The sequence below is a fragment of the Corythoichthys intestinalis genome, chromosome 16 (assembly GCF_030265065.1).
Source record: "Corythoichthys intestinalis isolate RoL2023-P3 chromosome 16, ASM3026506v1, whole genome shotgun sequence".
In the NCBI taxonomy this organism is placed as follows: Eukaryota; Metazoa; Chordata; class Actinopteri; order Syngnathiformes; family Syngnathidae; genus Corythoichthys; species Corythoichthys intestinalis.
The window spans coordinates 10,373,212-10,394,865 of NC_080410.1; the positions used below are offsets into that span (position 1 = coordinate 10,373,212).

The 21,654-nt window shown below is 38.2% G+C and overlaps 1 protein-coding gene across 1 annotated transcript in view; it reads left to right on the top strand.

Annotated features, from left to right (window-relative positions):
• The window catches only part of myo15aa (myosin XVAa), an 88,758-nt gene that overhangs the window by 55,904 nt on the left and 11,200 nt on the right, over positions 1 to 21,654 (top strand). Inside the window, exons 41-59 of the mRNA XM_057860825.1 lie at positions 5 to 107; positions 367 to 482; positions 561 to 620; positions 3,331 to 3,406; positions 3,553 to 3,668; positions 3,813 to 3,931; positions 7,050 to 7,191; positions 10,475 to 10,586; positions 10,703 to 10,777; positions 12,282 to 12,484; positions 12,605 to 12,729; positions 12,817 to 12,880; positions 12,965 to 13,037; positions 13,118 to 13,191; positions 13,269 to 13,351; positions 13,444 to 13,574; positions 13,763 to 13,857; positions 21,083 to 21,160; positions 21,325 to 21,421. Of these exons, the coding sequence (XP_057716808.1) occupies positions 5 to 107; positions 367 to 482; positions 561 to 620; positions 3,331 to 3,406; positions 3,553 to 3,668; positions 3,813 to 3,931; positions 7,050 to 7,191; positions 10,475 to 10,586; positions 10,703 to 10,777; positions 12,282 to 12,484; positions 12,605 to 12,729; positions 12,817 to 12,880; positions 12,965 to 13,037; positions 13,118 to 13,191; positions 13,269 to 13,351; positions 13,444 to 13,574; positions 13,763 to 13,857; positions 21,083 to 21,160; positions 21,325 to 21,421 (1,942 nt within the window). The remainder of the gene's footprint in view (positions 1 to 4; positions 108 to 366; positions 483 to 560; positions 621 to 3,330; positions 3,407 to 3,552; positions 3,669 to 3,812; positions 3,932 to 7,049; positions 7,192 to 10,474; positions 10,587 to 10,702; positions 10,778 to 12,281; positions 12,485 to 12,604; positions 12,730 to 12,816; positions 12,881 to 12,964; positions 13,038 to 13,117; positions 13,192 to 13,268; positions 13,352 to 13,443; positions 13,575 to 13,762; positions 13,858 to 21,082; positions 21,161 to 21,324; positions 21,422 to 21,654) is intronic.

Consider the following 21,654-nt stretch of genomic DNA (forward strand, 5'->3'; position numbering starts at 1 on the left):
TCAGATCCAGAAGAAATCTTTCCGTCACAAAGAGCAGAGCATAGATACAAAAATAACCAATTCGGGTGAACCAACTCATTCCAACATAGGTCCTACTCCTCCGCCAGGTGAGCTTTTTATGTAAAAAAAAAAAAAAATCATGACTGTCATACAGTATGTGATTGTGAATCAAAACAGTTTTCTTGTAAAATTTGGCGGGTGCGGCTTATATTCAAGCCGGGCAATGGCAGTAATTATTACAAGATCAGTTGTTTTTAAGTAATTTGTGCTTCTCTATTTTGCAATATAGTCTACATACAATACATGTTATATTCTGTAAATCACCAATGAATTTCATAGTTGTTTATGACTGATTTGTGTGCCCAGTGCGCAGAGAGTTGCCAATCGAAAATGAGGTCATCCAGACGCAACTACACAGCAGGACCAGTGATGAATATTATACCTACACTAATGTCCCTTGGAAACTTTACCTGAGGAAGGAGGTGCATTTGCTAACGCTAGCAACAATATGCTTTTATACAATAATTTTTTAACATTTTTATTTAAAATTTACTTTCCAGGTGTTTTATCCTAAAGAAAACCTAAATGATCCGCTGATGTTGGACATGACTTTCAGACAGGTTGATATTCATTATAGTAATTAGATGAAATACTGTCATTCAATCAATATTACAGCGAGGAAAACAAGTATTTGAACACCCTGCATTTTTACAAGAAATGAAGGGTGGGTTTGAAATTTTCATGGTAGGTGCTTGTCCACTGTGGGAGATAATCTTAAAAAATTCCAAAAATCACAGTGTATGATTTTTTAAAACAATTTATTTGTGATATATTGCTGCAAATAAATATTTGAACACCTGAGAAAATCAATTTTAATATTTGGTACAGTAACCTTTTTATTACAATTACAGAGGTCAAATGTTTCCTGTAATTTTTCACCAGGTTTGCACAGACTGCAGCAGGGATTTTGCACCACTGTTCCACACAGAACTTCTCTAGATCAATCAGGTTTCTGGGCTGCCATTGAGAAATATGGAGTTTGAGCTTCCTCCAAAGATTTTCTATTGTGTTTAGGTCTGGAGACTTGCTTGGCCCCTCCAGAACCTTGATGTGCTTTTTTACGAAGCCACTCCTTGGTTATTCTTGCGGTCTGCTTCGGGCCATTGTCATGTTGGAAGACCCAGTCACAATCCATTTTCAATGCTCTGACTGAGGGAAGGAGGTTGTTCCCCAAAATCTCACAATACAGGGCCCCAGTCATCTTCTCCTTAATACAGTGCAGTCATCTAGTCCCATATGCAGAAAAACACCCCTAAAGCCTAATGCTATCACCCCCATGCTTCACAGTAGGGATGGTGTTCTTGGGATTGTACTCATCATTCTTCTTCCTCCAAACACTTTGAGTGGAATTAGGACAAAATTTATGATCCATTTTGATCTCATATGACCACACGACTTTCTCCCATTACTCCTCTGGATCATTCAAATGGTCATTGGCAAACTTAAAACGGGCCTGGACATGTGCTGATTCAAGCAGGGGGAACCTTCCATGCAATGCATGATTTCAAACCATTACGTCTTAGTGTATTACCAACAGTAACCTTGGAAATGGTGGTCCTAACTCCTTTCATGTCATTGACCAGCTCCTCCTTGGTAGTTCTTGGCTGATTTCCCACCATTCTTAGGATCATTGAGACCCTACGGGGTAGATCTTGCATGGAGCCCCAGTCTGAGGGAGATTGTCAGTCATGTTTAGCTTCTTCCATTTTCTAATAATTGCTCCAACCAAGCTGCTTGGCAATTGCCCTGTAACCCTGTCCAGCCTTTTAGAGATCTACAATTCTGTCTGGTGTCTTTGGACAGCTCTTTGGTTTTCACCACATTAGGAATTGGAGTCTTCCTCATTGTATGGAGTGGACAGGTGTATATATGCAGCTAATTGCCTCAAACAGGTAGGAAAGTCAGACTCAAAAAGTCCACCTCCACTTATTCGTTGGACTTTTTAAAGGCAACTAACAGCTTATTTTCGGCTCACAACTTTAGCTAATAGACCCTACCCACCGACGTCATAAAACCACGTGCTCGCTGTATGGTTCCGCCCACTTGTCCGTCATTTTGTGTCTGTATTAGCATTGGTTTCAATTGATCGAGGAATTTAAAATGCATTTCATGGAAGACCCGGTGCTTTCTGATGCCGTAAACTCACTGGATGTGTTGCATAAAAGGCGTTATGTGGAAAAGCTTCGTTCTATACAGTCGCCAGATCCATATTTGATGCCTAAATCGATTATTTTTGACCGGCTGCCTTCGCCGTCTCTGCCTGACCCTGATATTTACAACTATCTTGTCCACACAAAATCAGCCTATTCTCACAAAAGTTTGAAAAACTTTAAGAGCTTGGAGGCTTATAAATGCTACGTTGCTGGTTGGGTGAAACAGGTCCTCGTACACGAAAATTCGGCAGGAATCTTGTGCTCGGAAGGTGAGTTACGAAATTTTCAATTCAAAATCTTTTGTTCTTGCTAACATCCACTGTCAAGTCTAATGTATTTCATGTCATTTGTCAATGGAGCTAGGGCTTTTAATGTTTATATGGTTTAGCGATAGCACTCTCACTACATACATATGTGTATGTTGTCGGCGATTAGCCTAGCAATGATCTTAATTGTGGTTGTCAGCCCAAAACCCTCTAAATATATATTAAATGCATCTTACCAGATATAAAATGACTACTACATAATCTGTGGTAATCGTTTGGAGCCCAGTTTTCTCGTCGAATTGCAGCAGCCCATCTCGCTCTCTCCTCTCCGTGTCTCTCGGAATCCGGTAGAACTTCAAGTCTCTCCGTCTATCTTCTCTGTTATTGCAACCGACCGCCACACACGCCTTCACCATTTTGATTATTAATGTTAACGAGCAGAAAAACACGCCGTAAATAGGAGGAATGTACGTAGCCGTAACAGGTCAACACGATGTGTTGACGGACAAGTGGGCGGCACCAGTCAGGAGAGCGGAGTTGTGACGTCACGTGGGTAGGGTCTATAGACAGGTGTTCAAATACTTATTTGCAGCATTATATTACATATACGTTAATTGTTAAAAAATCATACACTGTGATTTCTGAATTTTTTTTTAGATTGTCTCTCACAGTGGACAGTCACCTACCATGAAAATTTCAAACATGCCCATCATTCCTAAGTGGGAGAACTTGCAAAATCGCAGGGTGTTCAAATACCTATTTTCCTCATTGTATATTTCATGGCTCAAAAAATAACATTTAAAAGTAGGATGTTTCATTTTCATATCTTGCTTATTTTTTCTGACTTACAGGTGGTACATGACACATTTTCTGAGGCCTGCATTCGAATCACTCAAGAAGAGAGACAAAAGATGAAAACTTACTTCGGTATGTCATTCGGATAAGACTTCGAGCACTTTTAACATTTAGGACAACCTATTGTTTTTGTATCCACAAATTTCTTTATTGCTTTTCCTGTGCGGAGTCATGGGGAAGTTTTATGATGTCAATCCTACTGTGTGTATTTCTTGAAGTGGAAAACCAGGTGGATCAAATTGCAGGAACTCACAATGAGAGTATTAAGAAGAAGGTGGTTGCCATGGCAAGAGACTCATGGGAGATCTACTTTTCTCGCCTTTTCCCAGCCTCTGTGAGCTTCTGGCATTCCGACCATTCTTGCTTTGAATATTAGATTACTTAAGCATTATTCCATTCAAAAGTATTTCATTAGGGTTTATTTACTTGTAACATACATAGCTCCGGTGTCTGTTCATGATGATGTTGTGTGTTGCAGGGCAGTGTGGGTACGGGAGTGCAGGTGTTGTCTGTGTCACATCAAGGCATTAAACTGCTTAAACTGGTGAGGAGCAGCTCCACTGCTCCAGACTACTTCAGAGTACTGAGACCTTACAGGTGCATCTTAACCCTTTTATGCACAAAGTATGATTTTTGTTTTTCTTTTTTTTAATTTATTTTTTTATTACATACGTATAAGACAAGGATCTCAAATGTTAAGCCCCCGAGATAGTATTTTGCAGCCACCATTTGACATCCAATTGTAGTATTAGTTGCCCGCATGTATTTTGTGATGGAGACAAAAAACATATGTAAATAATTTAAAATAAATTTAAACAATTAAATGAGGGGTCAATTTTTTTTAAGACAAAAAAAGCAATTATTTAAATAAAATAGTAATACATAAAATAGTAAGAAAATTCAAATGGAAAAAAATCATAAGAAATTTTAAAATACTGTATCCATCCATCCATCCATCCATCCATCCATCCATCCATCCATCCATCCATCCATCTATGGCGGAAAACACTCAGGTGACTTGAAGTTCCGCTCTTAGACCCCCAATTTGGCCAACTTTCAAAATTGTCTGATATGCATGTGTGATACATCATTGGAAAGCTTAAAATCTCATTTTTCTGGGGGAAGAAAAATTTTGAACAGGTGGGCATTTTTTGAAAAAAAAAAAAAAAAAGTTTTTTAAACAGCAAAACCCAATCTGGAGGTGAGAGCACGCGAGAGCAGAATTACAGACGCCATGACTTTAACGAAATATTGTCGCGTACTTACCTTGTTTTGATCCAATAACTGGATTTTTGGGGAATTTTATGGGTGAAACATGGTAATATAACAAGGGTCGTGATACAGAAATCACAGACATCAAGGAGTGGTCGAGATTTTCTTTTTCATATATTTACCCTTTTAAAAGTTTTTTTTTTTCAATTGTTCTTTGTTTGGATCGATTATTTATCATCTAACATATCGGAAAAAATGCGACAGTACCAAAAATAAATACATTTAAGCGATAGTTATGAGGTAAATATCTGAATTTTTTACAGACGCCATGACTTTAACGAGATATTATCGCTTACTTACAGTGGGGAGAACAAGTATTTGATACACTGCCAATGGGTTTTCCCATTGTGAGTGTATCAAATACTTGTTCTCCCCACTGTACCTTGTTTCGATCCAATAACTCCATGTTGCATGTATCCGTGAGTGTCAAGACACAGCTGTGAATTGCCACAGCTGGATTTTTTGGGAATTTTATGGGTGAAACATGGTAGTATAAGAAGGGTCGCGATACAGAAAGCGCAGACATCAAGGAGTGGTCAAGATTTTCTTTTTCATATATTTACCCTTTTAAAAGTTTTTTTTTCAATTTTTCTTTGTTTGGATCGATTATTTATCATCTAACATATCGGAAAAAATGCGACAGTACCAAAAATAAATACATTTAAGCGATAGTTATGAGGTAAATATCATAAAATGTAATTTTTTACAGACGCCATTTTTTTCATTGTGAGATAATTTGTTTAAAAGTTTGAAATATGTGAGTAATTTTTCAAAGTCGTTTTTTTTTTTTTTTTTTTTTTTTTTAACGAAATATGAGACATCAATTCATGATTCCAAGCTAAAAACGACGGACATTTTACATAATAAATATAATTGATTACCTTCGTTTTATGGCTGGGTTGAAACAAAAGCGGTTGCGCAACGTCTGTAAACGGGGGTTTTCAGGGTAAAACGGACAAACTAAATATAGTTCGGGGGCTTAATGCGCCATGTTGTGTTTGATAGAACAATATGTCTATATGCTGCCATAGCAGATTCATGGCGCATTAAGCCCCCAAACTTTTTTTATTTTGTCCGTTTTACCCTGGAGACCCCCATATACAGACACCGTGCAACCGCTTTTGTTTCAACCCAGCCATAAGAAGAAGGTAAGTAATTATATTCATTATTCAAAATGTAATTTTTAGCTTAAAATCATTAATTGATGTCTAATATTTAGCATTAAAAAAAATTGAAGGGAGAAAAAAAAAAACGTTTAAAAGGGTAAATATTTGAAAAGAAAATCTCGACCACTCCTTGATATCTGCGGTTTCTGCATTGCGACCCTTGTTATATTACCGTATTTCACCCATAAAATCAGCTAAAAGTCCAGCTGGGGCCATTCATAACTGGATCTTGACACTCGGTGAGAAATGCTACACGGAGTTTTTGGATTGAAACAAGGTGAGTACACGATGATATCTCGTTAAAATCCTGGTGTCTTTTATTATGCTCTCTCATGCTCTCACCTCGAGATAAAAAAATGTTTTTTTTTTTTTAAATGCCCTCCTGTTCAAATTTTTTCTTCCCCCAGAAAATTGAGATCTTAAGCTTTCCAATGATGTATCACACATGCATATCAGATTACCTTTAAATTTGTCCAAATTGGGGATCTCAGAGCAGGACTTCAAGTCACCTGGGTGTTTTCCCACAATATATACCAGTATAAGACATAACTAATATTTACATATACAGTATATAATATATGAATAATTTTAAATGAAATAAAATTACTAAAACAATAAAACATCCAATCATAAATTAAAACAATAAGGTAATAAATTGAAGGGAAAAAAATCTAATGAGTATGGCCTGTGTGTATTTTGTTCTGGGAATTTTAAGTATTTATTTTGTTTTGTGACTGCTCATAGCTTAATCCGCTGGCTGCCTTTGACGACAATAGACGTCCAATCTATTTTACCTTGGAGGATCTGGAAGCGATCAAATGAACAGCCAATTGATCAAATGATCGCTTCCAGATCCTCCCAGTTAAAATAGATTGGACATCTATTGCCATCTATTGGTGTTTTCCTTATGAATTTCCCTCTTTTATGAACTACAACAACACATACTATATGACCTAGGCTAGCGGTGAATGAGTGGAGCTAATGATAAATTTTGAATAGTTTTCCACTGCAGTGACCACTGTACCTGAAACAGTTACTCATCTGAGATTAGTAAAATAGCCTTAATTGGTTGCACATAGTTTGGAGTATGCAAATATACAGAACGTCTTGGGAAAGAGGAACACAATCCAGTAAATTCTTACCCCAATTCATCAATTAATTGGTTAATCGATGTGTCAACCCTCAATATTTTGTCCACAGAGTGTAAACATAAATCTTCAAAATATTTCATTTTAAAGTTAACTACATCCTCTGTCTGTTTGTGACTTCCTGAGCAGCTACTCGGACATCCTGTTCGTGTCTGTTCCGTCCAAAAACATGTTGGAGTTCAATCTGGTCAATGAGAAGCTGATCCTGTTTTCGGCTAGGGCCCAGCAGGTCAAAAGCATGATTGACTACTTCCTCACTGAGATTAAGAAGGTCAGAGAGCTTTTTTTTTTTTTTTTTTGAATACGTGTGTACGCAAGACACTTCTGCTCCCAGTTGTGACAAAATTACATCGTATTAGAGGTTCAGGATTGTCTAATTTGACTAACACCACATACTTGGAGGGAGAAAGAATCCCCTTTTAGTTGGTGAAAAATTTACTTTGCTGTTTTTTTGTTTGGACCAAACTTTATCTAAAATATTGGACCCAACTCAACTCGAATGAACTATGTTGAATTGAGTGGAGAAGCTTCTTTTAGCCGGGCAGTTTTCTGGTCTACTTGGAAAAAAATGCTGTCCCGCCATCTTGTGGTACCTTTTAATTGCTGCAGATTTTCGCTAGTTATGACTAGGGGTGTGATAATTAATCGATATGGTGATATAGCGAGATAATTTGTATCCAAATGTGATATTGATATGCTCTCAATAAGAATTTATATATCGTTTTAAAATCGTGTCACTGTTTGATACAGGAACCAATAGGTTGCAACCGAAATTTCCACTATAAAAAGTGTGTATGTTAATTTTCATTGACCGCACTAGATACAGGGGTGAAAGTGGGCCACCGTTTTAGTAAAAGATTTGTAGCCGAAACGTGCTGGAACGGTGCTTTGGTCCTGAAAATATGATGACATCTGTCAAAACCCCATGTTAACAAACCTGCCTGGCTGCCACACACGCATTTCCATGATGAAAACAATCTACTAACGTCAGACTTACACACACCATTGTTAATAGCAAGCCTAATAAAGTGCTTGTGTAATGTAATCCATTTCCACTGTAATGTATTTATTCGTTTATTTATTCAGCGGAGCTGTCCTTAGCTTGCAGCAGTTTGTCTGAGTCTGACGAGTCGCGTTGAGGTGTACATGCACGCAAGCAAACCACCCTTGACGCAGTTGTCCGATCAATAGGCTGACAGACTGAAATGTGATTACCATGGATAGTTAGCTCTGATTAGTTGAAATTGCACATTTTCTGAAACAAAAAGAACAAACAAACTTGCTGAATTAACGCGATAAAAAAGGACAATGCAACGGAAAGTTGATCAGATCACTAAGAGAAAAGAGAGTTATGGAGGCTTATTTTATTTGCTCTTATAGGGACGTTTAGAACATCTTCTATGTTGATGTGCACATTATGACTTATTTTTGTTCATTTATGTTAGGCTACTTATTTATTATAATTTTTAAAAAGTCAATGTTTGCGTTTTCTTTTTTAATACTAATACATTTATATGAATACATACATTTTTAAAGCAGTTCAATGTGAATGATATGTCATTTGTACTTATTTTTGTTCATGTATTTTACTTATATCTTTACTATTTAAAATAATAAAATCAATAAAATAAGACAATGTTTACATTATCTTTAATTTTTTTAATGTACATCCTATGTTCTTAAGTTATGTTCTAAAGTAGTTCAAATTTAGGTTTTGCATTTAGATATGAGGGAAAATAATATTAGGAGAAGTTTATGTTAACTGTTATTTTACACGTCAACGAAAAAATTTTGAACGAAAATAGGCTTCCTGTGTATGCCTTGTTATGGCAAGTGTAATGCATGTGTAAAACCTGTTTTGTTTTGTGTGTTTATGTCAATGAGTTCCGGCAAAAATTTTAGCCACATTCACTCCTGACGAGACGTTCAATACATTCTGAACGAATGTTCATTCGCTCCTCGCAGTCAAAATTGATTGGACGTCTAGCACCGTCAATGGGACTAAAAGCAATCACAGCCTGTCCTTCACTACATCGTGACATAATCGTTAGCGTGAGCCTTGTATTGTATCGTTATGGCAGGTCTTTGATCCTTCTCATCTAGAACAATGTTCAGTGGTACCTCTACTTACGAAATTAATTGGCTCTGGAAGTAGTATCGTAACTTGAGAAAACTCTGTAACTTGGGGCACATTTTCCATGTGAAGGCCCAAATCCGTTCCAAGCCCCCCAAATTCAGACCAATTTTTTTTTTTATAATGCATGGAAATGCATCAAAGCATGTAACACATACTGGGATTATTGCACAACAAACATAAAATCTGAGTTGTGCATAATGTAAAAAACCACGAATAAAGAATAAAAGTTAATACACTCATATAAAGCTGTCGAAACACAAGGGGTGAATGTAGAGGATGCTGAGATACACACATACACATTCAGTAGAGGTCCCTCTTGGCTAATTGGTTGCGAGGAATGATAGGCAATAGCCAATGGCAGACCAGCTATAAGTATGCTACGTTTAGTAAACTCTTGGAGCTGCGAGTACCAGCCACTGTATTTTTGCCTTTTTTATCCTGAAATTTTTTTTGTAACAAGAGGCAATATTTCCCGTTGAAGCGTGTCTTAAGCTGAAAATTCTGTATTTATAGATATTTGTAAGTAGGGGTACCAGCAGTGTTGTTAATAACGACGTTAGAGTATAACGGCGTTACTAACAGCGTTATATTTTTCAAATGTGAGTAAACTAATTAATCGCTTTTCTCATCTTGCCAACGCCGTTACCGTTACTGAGGATGTACGGGTGTACGTTACTATGCGTTACTACGTTGGTTAAATGACGCGAGAAAAGTCTGAGAGACACGGACTCACGGAGACGAAAAAGCAGAGCGGGAATGGGGAGGAGGGAAAGGAGTTGTGACGCCGTTGCAAACGCAATGCCAGGTGGCTCCAATAATACCTGACTGTAGCAGATAGCCTACAAATTATGCCCATATGATGCTACGGTAGATATCACATATATATAGAATTAGATGCGAAATGACAGACACGGCGGCGTTAGCACATGTATAGAGAACTAGATGCAAAATGATAGACTCGCCAACGTTAGTAAACAGCTGCCATCTTAAATCAGTTGTGGAGAACCTTCCGAGCGAACCTAGGTAACTTTTTAATCTAAAGTACTCCTATATCGGCAAAATCTTGACTTGAATATCTTTAAATGATGAAACAGTTTTAAAACTTTCACATGTGGAAAGTAGACAGAAGGGAACTAATGTAATAACGGGAGCAATTTTAACAATTTTAACGGTTGATTCACAACATTAAATATCTTCTAAACATATAAAAGGTTACTATCTAGTTATCGCAATTACTTTGCCAAGTAACTAATTACTCTTACATTCAGGTAACTGAGTTACTAATGCAATTACTTTTGGGGAGAAGTAATTTGTAATTGTAATTAATTACTTTTTTAAAGTAAGATTAACATCAATGGTTACCACTGTACTAGTATAACAATACAGGGTAGTACATAAAATGTCAATATCCTGCCAGGATTCAGAGTATATGGTGGCAGTGAGGAACTACATCAATGAGGACAGGACACTGTTGAGCTTCCACAAAGGAGACATCATTAGACTACAACACATGGATGGCCTGGAGACGGGTAAGACCCACACTTGAATTGTCTCTCCATAATTCACAAACAGCACATGTACCGGGTATACAATACATTGTGCCGGGGCATTATGTCATTTCTATAATCCATTTGTGTTTGCTTAGGCAAACGTTATGGCTGCATTGTGAAGAAAAAGGTGATGCTACTGGAAGAAATCAAGAGAGACACATCTGATTTTGGTGGGTTAGGAATCAGTTTTAACTTCATGACATGCAGATGTAGAAGACATGTCAAAGCTCTGTGCACTCCTTTGTCAAAAAGAATAAAAAAATAAAAAATAGTGATTACTGAGAAGTCTTCCACAGCACTGAAAAAATATCAACGTGATCATAAGCGACTAGTCACCATCAACTAAAATTTCGTCACATTAATGTAGACATTGACAAAAACTGTGTAACTTGTGATGTGTAACTTTCAGGATAATTTTTTGCAAATCGGTACTGATGACAATTGATGTCTAAACTGGCTGTAACCAATTTTGCTCTGACTGAAAATCAGAAAAATCAGTGTGGACAAAATGAAGAGAACAGAAGGCTGGGAAATAAATTCTCGGGCTGTCAAACGATTAAAATTTTTAATCGAGTTAATCACAGCTTAAAAAAATAATTAATTGTAATTAATCGCAATTCAAACCATTTCTAAAATACGCAATATTTTTCTGTAAATTATTGTTGGACTGGAAAGATAAGACACAAGACGGACATAAACATTCAACATACTTTACATAAGTACTGTATTTGTTTATTATAACAATAAATCCACAAGATGGCATTAACATTATTAACATTCAAAAAGTCACATCGGGCTCCGTGCCGTTCTTCCACAGTGTCTTTAAATACGTAAGGAAGTGATTGAAATACACCACAAGGTGTCAATGGCGAGTTTTAAATTAATTAGAGATCTAGCCAAGGCAAAGTCTAAGTTTTATGTGTATTTTGTATTGCTATTTTGATTGGGAATGCCAGTTCTCTTTGCATTGAGCGCTTTTCTTTTTGTGAACATTATTTTTTGAAAGATAGGAATATTATTTTTTATGTGCTTTCACTAAATGATACTGTAGCGACTTAACTATTCTGCCCAAATGCATGATGGGAAGTTGGGCAACCATGACTGTCAGTGGTGGCTGCAAATAGTATATGTTCTGCATTGTGTTCAATAATGAGTGTTAAGAAAAAGAACGTCTCCCGCTCTGCCCAAATGCCTGATGGGAAGTTGGGCAACCATCATTGTCAGTAGTGGCTGCAAATGGTATACAATATGTTCTGCGTTGTGTTCAATTAAGGGTGTTATTAAAAAGATCGTCTCTTGCTCCGCCCAAATGCATGATGGGAAGTTGGGCAACCATGACTGTTAGTAGTGGCTGCCAAAGCTTAGGCCAATTAATGGCGCTGTCCAATAAACGCTTATGTCCACTCGCATTTCTCAGCCTATTCGCTCTCAATGTGCTAAAATGGCGTCATTGTAAACTGTTTGAGGCAACGCATGAACGAGTCATTCTGTGCATGCGTTAATTGCATCAAATATTTTAACGTGCTTAATTTAAAAAAAATAATTACCGCCCGTTAACGCGATAAATTTGACAGCCCTAAAATTCATACAATTTAATTCAACGAATTAAAATTGAGGCATATTTGACCGCAACTGTGATTAAATTTGATTTATCGTGTGCATTTGTGTGTGCAGGCTGGCGGTTCGGGGCAGACTACGGTATGTCGGGAGTTTTTCCTATCGAACATGTTCGACCTGTGGCCGCTCCAGACTTCCTGCTTCTTCCAACTGAGAGGGCGGAGCCTCGTGACAGACAGGGACGCGTCGCTGCCTCAGCTGCTGTTGCCGTAGCATTGGGCTCAGCGGTCGCCGCCCAAGAACTTGACCGCTCAACAGAAGTATGAATGTCTTAAACGGTTATACGTGATTTATAGTACAGCACAATCAAAGCTGACCATTCCAATGATGTTTACCTACTATAAGAATGCAAAATAACACAATGCAATTAATTGTGTCAGGTAGTAAAAGACACTTATGTGGAGAGCCCCGATGAGGAATTTCATGATATGTCCCTCTATGGCAACCAGTACCACATGTGTGAGTTTGCTAAGATGTACTTCAGAGAAGCACAGAGAAACAGGAAGTAAGACGCATCATAACTCCTTACAATCAAACTCAAGACGGCAATTTATTCAAACAGGGCCACTTTTTTGCTTGTATTTTTGTCCAGTGATCCAAAAGTCAAAAAGGGGAGAGAGGGCAGGGATCCATCTGATATGATCAAATTCTCCAAGGTACTGTTCATTTATCATTGTTCCATTTTAAGCAGCAATTTAATTAACAGGCATTTCCTCTCCCCTGCCTGTTTATGTTTCCAGTCTCCCCTCCAAGAGTCTCTGATTGACTTCTCAGACAGTGGGATGAATAAAGTGGCCTCTGACATCTCTTCAGGTGAGAGGAGACACACAGTATACATTAGCAAATGTTGATCAATAACCATTGAATGCAATAATTACAATATTTATGGACAGCTCTAATGAAGTTCATGGGAGACCTGCCACTGAAAGGTCTAACAGAACAGGACCTTGTAACCACCATATTGAAGGTACAATAGTCAATGCAAATAATGCCTGATTTTCTGTCATTTTCTTGGATTATTATATGCATATGTGGTGACTTTAGTTAAGTGCTGATCACGGCTTGATGAAAGATGAAGCCTATTGCCAGGTGATGAAGCAAGTCACTGCCAACGACAGCTCCAAACCGTAAGACTTGTGACAAGCACACCACTGCACACACTCACAGGAAATGTGGGGTTCATGTTTTACCGAGCATCTGCTTGTGTTTCAATGTGTAGAGACAGTTGCCAGAGGGGATGGAGGCTGTTGTATATCCTGACTGCTTTCCATCGCTGCTCACTTGTGATGAAGCCATTTCTCCTCAGCTTTCTACATGACGCCTGTGTTAGCATTGGACTGCAGTACCAAGGTAGAACACTTGACAATTCATCACCCCATCTATCTGTTCACTCATTTATCAAAAATTATGTATCCTTCCAGCCATCATGCAGCTTCTCAACACTCATATATGCAGTATTCAGGGCCTATTCTAACTATTAATTCGTCACCAACCACCTATCCATCCAGCTAGTGATTCCGAGTGTTATTTGTTGACAGGTATTGCCAAGGCATGTGAGCATAACCTGAGGAAGACATTTCAGTATGGAGGACGTTTACAGTATCCCAACACCATGGAATTGAAAGCAATGATGGTTAGTGTCTAAGACTAGTGTTGAACTGATACCATTTTTTGGCTCCCGCATAGGGCTGGGCGATATGGCCTTAACCCTTTAAGGTCTGGGCCTATTTTGTCTGATTTTGCATGCCTTTGAAGTTGCCTTTATATTTCAAAGAAAGAATTGTTTACGATGGCCTGGTTTGGTCCCTTTTTTTGTGACACCTTGAACTTCATGTCCAAACTGTTGTTTCATTCACTGACCAATTATAAATCATCATTTTGGGCCCAAAAAGACCAAAAATTCCAAAATCGTTTTGTCAAATTTTTTAATATTGATGTCCAATTGACAACCAAACATGCGTAACGAACCGTTTTGAAACTTTGTAATATTTATTCAACATGTTAGGATGAACATTCAACCAAAAAAATTTAGAATAAATAGTCTTATATTTGACAATTCACCATAAACAACAGGTATAGCCATAGGCGTTTTTTGCCTTTATACATGCTCTAGTCAAAACAGGTTATATACAGCAGACCGAACAGTGAAAAAATATATACCATCTAACACAAAAAGTGTTTAGAGGCCATCTCTTTATGAGTTTAGGTATTGCGGCCCATCACCTGATGAAAACTATGTACACACAATCAAGCTTCTTGAACACACATTTATATAGACAAATTGAGAAGACTGATTGTGGGGGAAAAATATATATACAACATTGGGAAAAAAAGTATTTTCAAAAATATTTACAATAAACAAGTTAAATTTTTTTCAGGCATGCCACTCCGAAAAGCAGTTTCGTCCTGGAATTCGACACAGGGCGACATCACACAGCCCACACTTCCATGGGGTGTCGGTCCTCTTTCCACCCTTCCATTTTCATTTCACTTTACTTTCATTGTCACTATAAATGTACATGAAAAAAAGTCAGTATTTATGAAAATAATAAAGTATAAAATAAAAATATATACAGCAATAAATAATAATGGAAATCTATATGTATGACAATAGAAAGAATACCATAGCTGAATATGTGCTACATCCCTAATCTTCATATAGAAAGAAGATCATCACAATTATAAATTCCTGCCTTGGATACACACAGTGCACGTACGACTTTGATCTGGTATGCACATTTTATTATTATATACACAAACACACACTTTTATTGTATCAAAATTAACTTTGTCTTGCAATATCAAAAGAAACTTTCAAAAGAAACTTTTTCAGCATCAAAAAAAAAAAAAAAGTGAGTTTGCTTACCTCTGCTCGTCGATGGCGTCACCCACGTGTTCAAATCCGTCACTATCTTCACTCGAGGACTCTTCCAAAGAAGACGATGATGACGAATTTGGACCATCCTCTTCCTCAAGTTGATCAAAAAGCACAATTGCCTGCGCTAAATTTAGTTTTCCGTTCATTCTCAAAGTCACACAAAGTCGCTGCTCGAGCCACACGGCCGTCGCTCACCACCTCGCTGCTTCAGAACACTCCTCCCTCTCGTTCGGTGGAACCTCGCACGGCAGTTATATTTATTTAAAAAACGCATTTTGTGCTTCCACTGTGACTTCGAAAGGGTTCGTTTGATTTGTGTTTTTTTCATGGAGCTTCCGTTTTGAAAAAGGACAAGAAATGATGGAAATATAGACATAAACAAATGATCCATGCAGCGTTTTAATGTTTTTTTGAGAGGACAATAAAACTATCAAACTTAAATGACAATATCTCACGTTTTAGTTGGTCGATTGACTTCAAATAATAACGAGAGTAAACCGCAACTTCCGCACTTTAAAACGAGACCAACCAACGGCATGTGGGTGACGTAATTAAAACGTGAGGGCGCTTCAAAGACGACGTGCGCTGAGGACGCGCCGGCGCGTCCTTCGACTCTCAAGGGTTAAACATGTATCACGATAAATTGAGCAGATTTATCTCGATAACGATAAATGACGATAAATTCGCCCAAGCGGACTGTTATATAATTTGAAAATCTGAATCAATGCATGAAATACAGATTAACTATTTCTTGTTGATTTATTTACCAGCATTCAATTTGATATACTGAATTTAACAATTGTACATGCAGTCTAAACATTAAGTTTATAAAATGTATTGTAAGCAATAAGAATTCAAGTATGAACATTTATAACAGCGTGTATGACTTGAACAATGTACATTGTCAAAATCAATATGCCTGTGCAAACATGCATGCAAACAAGTAACACAAATGACTTGCAGCTTGAACAGTACACTTCAAAAAGACAACTTATTGTTAATGGCTGATGTGACATAATTATTAAATACAAGTGTTTACTTTATGGTTTAAGGGTTTTTTCCCCCCAGTGCATTTTTTAATAAATGCACGCACAATAAAAATAGCTGGGGCCATTTCTCGGTCATTATAAGTTTTGCTGTTGGATTGTACTTTATGCTGAATGCTTTACCATCACAAAAGCTATCAGAGGAATCACACACAGACAGATATAAAATAACGCCACATAGTAATTGCTAGATGCAGTCCGTGCCCAATCCACTCATTAAGTTCAGCCGTTTCGACAAGGTTAGAGCCGCTATCCGACTCCATAACGTTCATTTGTAGCGTTAGCCGCTAGCTAGCGTTAGCCTGGCTACCAGTAGAAAGCACTGAAAGCACCATCTCCGGAAATCGTGAGAACAAAGGAGGACAGCGGGTGAAAGCCCGTCTGGATGCCACCAAGAGTCTACTAAATGTCGGTTGAAAGTTTGGTGAACCTCCATTAAGCCACACTCCATCACGTTTTGCTTGTAGCGTTAGCTGCTAGCGTTAGCTTACCGGGCTTTTGTTTGATTGGCTTCCTGATGATCACGTGACTCCCTACGTAAGCACATTCACTGCTTTCTTAAAGGGGAATGTACATAGACGAACAACACAGAATCAAAGCGGGATGAAAAGACTATATTTTCTTGTTTTATTAATTTACCGAATTTACCGACATGGTCAAAATTACGTCGGTCATCGTTATGAATTTCGGTGACGGTAAATTTTCGGTTTACCGCCCTGCTCTACCCCGCAAAACAAACATTTTTTTTTTTTTTTTTTAATTACAGCATACTCACATGAATGTAAAGTAATATTTTTGCATTTTTCTTGTTAACTCATTGTCTGCCATTAACGTTGGTAGACGTCCAATCCATTTGAAGTTGGTTGAGGGCTGTCGACGGATGAATGAACTTTCATTGTTGTCACCCTCCTGCTTCAAATGGACTGCACATCTACTAGTGATAAAGTAATTGGTGGGAGGGTATAGCTTGGCCAGACAAGAATTTAATTTTTTACATTACTTGCTACCAATGATGGTGCTAGACGCCCAATCAATTTGAAGTGGGAGGTATGGCAGTTCATTCACTGCCACCCTCCCGCTTAAATGGATTAGACATCTACTAGTAATAAACTACCGCAATTGATGGGAAGGTGTATCTTGGCGAGAGGAACAACAAATGTTTTTTGTTTTTTTTAACCTCATTGGCCGCCATCAGAGGTGGGTAGAGTAGCCAAAACTTTTACTCAAGTAAGAGTGGCATTACTTCCAAATAATATTACTCAAGTAAAAGTAAAAGTAGACATCCAAAAATTTACTCAAGTACAATTTTAAAAAAGTATTTGTTGAAAAGAATACTCAAGTAATGAGTAACATTGTGAGTAACTGCTTAGAACGTCAGGTTTTTTTGTTTTTTTTTTTAATAATGGTATTTTTTTTCTCAGCACAACGTCCTCTATAAGAACTGCTATAATACTGTACTATAACCAGGGGTGCACATAAGTGGTCCGCATGCGCGCATGCGTACCGGACGTAGAGAAACGCGCTGGCCCTCAACGACTTCCATACGCTTTTGCGTACCGATGGCTGACCACCGTATTTGCGGCGGACACGAGAAAATAACTTCTCAAAATGTCAAAGAGGCAGGCCACACTGAGTAATTACTTCCGTGTTCCCCCACCCCCGTCAAAAGACAGACAGACGACAGAGACGTCACCGGAGCTACCTAAAAAAAGGACTTTTGCTGAAAAGTAGGAGGTACCATGGCTAGAAGCAAATGATGCTCGCACGGAAATGCGGTACAAAATGTGCTGTGAGAATCCCAATGTCGCCGATAAGAGCAGCGCATTTTATGTAGGGTCAAAGAATTTCAGCCATCCAAACTTTGAAAAGCACGAAAAAAACAGAGAGCATGTGGCAATTAAGCAAACTATCGATGTCAAACAGGACCCCGCTCGCCCTATGGACAAGTGGCGGAATAAAGGTAATGAACAGCGACATGCACTGACAAACGTGTTTTTGCTCGCATTTTACAAAGCTAAACATGCACGTTCAATAAGGTCTTATGAGGAGGACATCCCATTTTTAAAAAGGCTTGGAGTTAATGTGGGAGCCGCATAATGCCCTTTATTTTGAATTGGTGCTTTTTATTTCTTTACATTTCAAAGTAATGGCAATTTTGTTGTGCCAGTTGATGTTAATCAAGCATTAATTGTTAATATAATTAATTAAAGTTAATTGGCTCTAAGTAAAGCTTGTCATAAATTTATCGCATCAGGCGGGTTGGCTCTCAAGCTCAATGAGGACCAAGTCACATCTCCAGGTCCTCCTCTGAGAACCTGGGCAAAAAAATTATGTGCACCCCTGACTATAACCTATTTACATGAACATATTAGGCCAAAAAAGTGACACAAAAATCAAATTCAGACCAGAACAACACTTGAAACATTACCTGTCCTTTAATTCTAAAAGCATAGTAACCGTTTTATCTTGTGCCCTATTTAGATAACGTCAACCATTAGTTTTTTGGGAACACATTTATAATATTTTGAACCACTTTTGGAATTGTTTTGATACCTTTCCCTGCCCCTTGATTGAAATTATATATAATTTTCTTGTGGGGAAAAAAAAAACAGAAACAAACAAAAAAAAAACCATCACCCCTCCAAAGAGCATGAGCGCCCTCTAGTGGAGAAAAAAAACACTGTTACCTTTGATTTGTATCCTGGAGCATGTGGTTTTTGTTGAAACGTCTCATTGGTGAAAATGACACAACCTCTGTCGGCATCTCTGGCAAAAATAAAGTCATTATGTAGACTAAAGCGGAAAAATGTGACTCTAGTGTAGCCCACAGTAGCGTAGTAAGAGTAGTGTTTCTTCTTCACATACAGTATCTACTCAAGCTAAAGTACAAAGTATTGCATTGTAAAACTACTCCAAGAAGTAAATTTATCACAAAAAGTGACTCAAGAAAATGTAACGGAGCTAATGTAATGTGTTCCACCTCTAGCCGCCATTTACTGTGCTAAGCATCGTATCCATTTGAAGGGGGAGGGCTATCAGCGAATGAACGAATGTTTATTCGCCACCATCCTCTTGCTTCAAATGGATTGGACGTCTACTAGTGATAAACTCATTGAAATTCACAGCTGAAGTATGATTGAACGCCATATGATTTAACAGCTATGTAATCTTTAGAGGGGTGACAATTGCTCCTTCTTTTTTATGTAGCATAGCTGGCGGCCATCTTGGGTAGGGCGACCAGCGATTGGAGCTCAAATCTTGAAAAAGTACATACAGTGATCCCTCGCTACTTCGCGCGTCAAACTTCGTGCACCCAGTCCATCGCGGATTTTTTTTTTCAATTAAAATATAAATACAGATGAGCTGACCGACCCGATCGAGTAGTCTCACTCTCTTTTCTTTCCTCCCTCCCTCTGCTCTTTGATGGTCAGGCAGTGTACTGAAGTTGCTTATTAAAGTTTACAATTGCCACGTTTACATGGAGCCAAATATTCCAATTACAATCGGAATATTTGTTCAAACCGAATAAATGTGTTCCATATAAACACCTCATTCGGAATGAACAGGCCCAAACCGAATGAAATTTAATTCCGATTCACAGGGGTGGAATATTCCTTTTCCCAAACCGATTAGAAGTAAAATTATATCATGTAAACAGGGAAGCGGAATGGTGTCTGGTTGCGTTCTTTCTGCACATGCTCCGTACTGACGTGGTGACGTCACTTTGTGACGTAAGTAACGTCACTTGCAACATGGCTTCCAAGCACAGCGCACCTAATTGGAGTCCGGCGGAAAGATTGTATTTAATTCAAACTTTAAAAGAATTGAATATAATTGCTCGCTTAGACAGGAATAAACGAGGAACAGTGAACTATTTAAAAAAGTTCACGAGAGGTTACACGAAGCCGGAATAGACCGGAGCGTTGACCAGATTAGAAACCGGTGGAAAACCGGCTACTACAAGGCAAAACAGCAAAACAGCAGAAGCGGATACGACCCCACAAACACAACAAGTGGGTTAAAGTTAAAACAGCAGCACTCCGACGATCGATCTCCATGTTTTGCAACGTGACGCTTTGTTTTGATTAATCTGCGCATGTCAGACGGCAGTTGTCAAACGTCCTTTCGGAATAAAGGCAGTCACATGTAAACGCTGGATCGGAATAGATGAAGTGACATGTAAACAGCTGATCTGAAATTTCCATTCGGAATGATTTGAATCGGTATGAATAAAAGTCAGCATGTAAACATGGCTAATGATTGACAGACAGTTAAGCTTTGATCTTGCCAGAGGCGCTGGTAAGCCGAGACTTCAAAGCGCCGCAAGCGTCATCATCATTTAACTTGTTAAACAGTTGCTGTAACTCATTGTGTGTAAGTGAGCATTGAGAGAGCTTGAGTGGACTCACTCAATGAAACATTTAATAAAGACAAGCATTTTGCAACTTTTTTAAAATGGATTGGGGGTCTACATCTTTTCATGTTTAAAAATAATTCGGTGGGACAGTAACATGTTTAAAATTTATTACTGTAAATTATTACATTTGAAGTGCTTAAAAACAATTTATTAAAATATGTATACATAATTTTTTAAAAATTAGACTTTGAGGAAAAAATGCGAAAAAAAACATGTCTTATGTATCTCTTTCCAATAATAAATCTGATTAAATACATTGAACACGCGGGGAGGGGCGTGTGGGTGCTACTTCGTGATTTTTGACTTATCGCGGCGGGATGTGGTCCCCATTAACCGTGAAAAATGAGGGATCACTGTATTGCACAGCATCGGCAAGTTTATTTCTTACTACATATGTCCTGATACTGATGATGTCACTTAGTTCTGTATCAGTACAACAACACTAGTCAAGACCCGTTGCACCCTACATTGAGCGTGTTTGTTTAACACAGCTTTCTGATGGATTGTGCGTGCACAGGCAGGGCGGAGTTCCAAAAGACAGCTGTTTCTGCTGCCAGGTGGGCTTGAAAGACACTTGAAAATCAAGACATGTTCTGTAAGTGCACACTCAATTTGTGTATTCACTGATAATTAAATGCTGTTAAAGGTTTCACACAAATGCAGTATGTGTCTAGACTATTCATCTATCTTCTGCACTGTTTATCCTAACGAGGGTCGCGGGGGTGCCCAGCATATTTTGAATGTGATCATTTGTGTCAGGTTGCTTTGGATGCCATCGAGGAGCTATGTTCTGAAATGGACCTGCACAGAGTGGAAGCTCTGGATGAATATGCCATTTTTTTGGTCACACACAGAGGTAACAAGGATTACTGTGGTTACTGTGTAACTTCCTTAAATGAACTAATAACTAGGTACAGCATTTCTGATAGGAAAATGAAAAATGTATGTCCACATGGATGGTGCATGTTGCTAGCCATCTACGATTAACTCATTGGGTGTCATTGACGGCGAGAGACGTCCAATCCATTTGAATTAGGAGGGCTGTCGGCGAATAAACGAATGTTCATTTGCTGCCACCGTTCCACCTCA